The sequence below is a fragment of the Cynara cardunculus genome (assembly GCF_001531365.2).
Source record: "Cynara cardunculus var. scolymus isolate 2C chromosome LG 8, CcrdV1, whole genome shotgun sequence".
Classification (NCBI taxonomy): Eukaryota; Viridiplantae; Streptophyta; class Magnoliopsida; order Asterales; family Asteraceae; genus Cynara; species Cynara cardunculus.
In genome coordinates this window covers 8,317,009-8,320,832 of record NC_037535.1, presented here as the reverse complement: position 1 = coordinate 8,320,832, position 3,824 = coordinate 8,317,009, and the positions used below count along the sequence as shown (strand labels likewise).

The following is a 3,824-nucleotide window of genomic DNA, read 5'->3' as shown; positions in this document are numbered from 1 at the left end:
CTCGATTTTTGAATTCGTATAACTAATTGCGGATAAATATAATCAAATAGAGGATAAACATCTTATTTTAAAATATAAAAAATCTAAAATATAATCTTTAAGATAAATCTAATAAAGAATATACATATTTCTTTTACTTAATATGGTTATCATTCACTACAACAAAATCGGTTTATAGAACACTCCCAATTTTTAAACGTCATAATAGACCTCTTTATAGGACTTAGTTTATAGGACCACAAAAATAAAACGTCCTATCTAAAGGCGTTGTAATAAGTTTATATGACATTTTTTTGACGTCGTAATAAGTTTTTTAGGACATTTTTAATATAAAGTGTCCCATTAGCAACTTTATAGAACACTATTTGAAAAACTGTCATATAAAAACAAATGTCCTATAAAAAATTGAGTTTATAGGACATTTTCTCAAAAGTGCCCTATAAAGTTGTTAATGCGACACTTTGTGTTAAAATGTCCTAAAAAACTTGTTAAGACGTCAAAAAAGTCATCAAACTTATTACAATACCTTTAGATATGACGCTTTATATTTTGGTCCTAAAAATTAAGTTCTATAAAATGGTCTATTGGAACGTTTATAGATTGGGGGTGTCTGATAAACCCAATTTTATTGTAGTGATTTCTAAAAATAATATATTTAACAAAATAAGAAAAGGTATAAATTAAAAATAGACATTTTGTACATTTACAACTTTTATGTGTTTCCTTTTACTTCACTTTTTATTTTATATTCTTATTATATTAATTAATTAATAATGTTTTTAACTAAAAAAATATTTAAAAGATGTGCATTTTTAACATGCTTTATTTTTCTTCTCTTTCACCATTTAAAACTCTAAACCGATAATTTTGACCGCCAATTTTTTTTAATTGAATTTAGTCATACACTTTAAACAAAACTCAACAAGGAGTTTCAATAACTAAATGTTTAATTATTATATTTAATTTGTATTGTTTTGGTCTAATTAAATAAAAAGTAGATATTAATTATGTTTGACATAAATTAGATTAACTAACGACGGTCTTAAAAGAGAATGATGTTGTATGACATCTCTTACACTCGAGCAAGGTGTAGGGATGGTGGTGGTTTCATGTCGTATATCTCATAATGATAAAATGTATGACATTTTATTATGTAAATCTTTGTCTTGTATTTTTTTCCTACAAAATCACCTACAATCATATGATCCCTTTTCTTTTTAAGTTTTGAAACTTTAACTAGCATCACAAGAAGACAAATGATCAAATTTAGAAACGCTTTAATTGAATTTAGAATAGTGGCATTTTTTATGCAGATATGGAGTTTGTTGAGAGGACTTGCATCCTTCGTTCGTAGTGGTCATTTATAGTTGTTTTTCCAACTGAACTTTGCATGGGTACCATGGAGGCATCAAGTCTTGTTTGTGGTGTAAAACCCAAAAAATTTGTGGAATAAATAATTTATCTTTATTGTTACTTTATTTTAAGAATATATATATATATATATATATATATATATCAATCAAATAAAAATAGAAGGTTGAAATAAGTTTAAAAGTCGGACCAAAAGTGAAGGAAGAAGCCAAGACATGGGTGAAAGTTGTCAATTCACGGAAGTTAAGGGACTGGGTCGTGTGTAAGCAGATCCAAACCAGAAGGACCTGTTTTGTAAATAGGCAACAGACCTGCAACAGGGTGGCCTGCTGTCAACGATCGAGAGAGGCAGAAGAGGAACAGGCGGTGCCTGGTTCAAAAGGGGAAACTGTGACTTGCCGGTTGCAGGCTGTGGAGAAGCCGTTCACAGCCCAAAACTCGGGATTCGGCCGATTTGGTCTACTAATAGGCCAAATCGTTGGAGTATAAAATATGGGCACTGGTTAAGGCTCGCCATATTTTTGAAAGAAGAAGGAAATCGGCGAGCTAGAGAGAGTAAAACCGGAGTTCAAGACCAGGCAAGAACCCCCTGTTTTCACGTTTCTTAGAGGTAAATGCTCAACCGAAATTTATGTTGTTACAATGTTTAGCTGTACCTTTGACCCTGTGTAGAACTCTATGAAGGCCTACGTCCAAACTTCGTATTTTAGAGTTCGAATTCAAAGTTTAGATTTCATTTGGTGAATACGCCGTATCGCGTTCTGTTTAGAAACCACTTTAAAGAAGGTTATACAGAGGCTCTGCATGAGAGCTCTGTACCAAGTTATGTGGTACAGAAGCCCTACATGGGGGCTTTGTATCAAGTTATAGTAGCCAGAAGCTCTATGTGAGAGCTTTGTATCAAGTTGTGTTAGACAGAAACCCTGGAAGAAACCGCAGAGAGGCTCTGGCCCTTGAATTATTTTTCCAAGTATGATTTGGGACCAGAGGCTCTGGAAGAGGGACCAGAGGGGCTCTGGTCATATGTTGAAATAAAATCTGTCTAAGAACCAGAGGCTCTGGTCATGAAGACTAGAGGCTCTGGAAGAGAGACCAGAGGGGCTCTGTCCTTGATGTGATATATATAATTGCTAAGTATGATTCAACCAGAGGATCTGGTCGTGAGACCAGAAGCTCTGGAAGAGAGAGACCACAGAGGGGCTCTGTCGATACATCCACAGAGGCTCTGGCCCTAAAGGACTTGAGAGTCYAGAGGCTCTGTCAATGCAACCAGAGGCTCTGGCCGTCCACAGAGGCTCTGGTCTTCTTCCAGACTTAGTCATTTTAAGATATATATAGCTAGACGATGCACCTTATGACGGAACTTACGTTTTTAAAATTTTGTTGATATGAGGAACGTTCTTAAGCATAGTTGACCAAGGATGACCCTAGCCGACGTAGTTGACCGTAAGTTGACTTTTATGTAGCCTTGGGAGAAATTAATCATTTATATACTATTTGTTATTATAAATTGTAGGCTACCAGTCAGCAGCATTAGATAAGCAACCTACATTATCAGGTGAGTCTTCATGAGATTTCACTGGGATGCATACCTAAGTACAAATTATTTTTACATGATATGAATTTCTGATGATGTGTACGTATGCATGATGTTTCAGTTTACATGCATGTTATGATATATTTTACATGCATGCTATTTTATGAATGATTACATGCTACGTGTTTAATCAGTTTTCAAATAACTCTAGCATGCTAATCCATACTAAAAGTTTGATAAGTTAAGGGTGGACATTTGACCAGCAAGTCACGACCAGTATAAAACACTACCCGGACAAGTGGGTGACCAGTTAAGATTGAAATATCTAACCCAGGGTGTGTTTGTGACTAAATGACCCATACCCGACTAAACGTTATACGAGATCTCGTATGTTCAGTGTCTTACAGATATATGTTTCCTTCGGTATTGCATGTTTTTCAGAAAATGCATACTATTTGGTACAAAGTTTACAAGTTGATATGTATGATGTGAAATGAACTTTACTCACGCAAACCATGAACTCACTGAGCTTTATAAGCTGACTATTGTATGCATCTCAGGCCCAGGTAGTTCGAGGACGTGTAAAGGCAAAGGACATGCTTAGAGAGTTGATCATTTTTATTTATTTTACAGTCTTTTGACTAGTTGCGCTGTAATGATCATTTGTAACTTAACCCCAAGAGAAAGTGGGTTAGAACTTAAGTTAAATTGGAATGATTCAAAGACTCCGCTGTAATCGTTTAAATGGTTTTAATTTAGCCACTATTTTGGCGTATCTATTAAGGAAAATGTTTTAGATTACGTAACGACTCTCTTGAAGGAAAATGAGGGTGTTACAAGTTGGTATCAGAGCTTTAATTTAAGGCAATTAGGCTAAAACTTGCTTAGCTTAAGCTTAAACTGAGAAGATTGTTAG

At 34.6% G+C, this 3,824-nt stretch overlaps 1 protein-coding gene across 1 annotated transcript in view; it reads left to right on the top strand.

The window, feature by feature from the left end:
* LOC112516160 (AUGMIN subunit 8-like) overlaps positions 1 to 3,824 on the top strand; it is a 43,599-nt gene that overhangs the window by 4,362 nt on the left and 35,413 nt on the right. Inside the window, exon 2 of the mRNA XM_025123183.1 lies at positions 2,888 to 2,929. Coding sequence (XP_024978951.1) covers positions 2,888 to 2,929 — 42 coding nt within the window. The remainder of the gene's footprint in view (positions 1 to 2,887; positions 2,930 to 3,824) is intronic.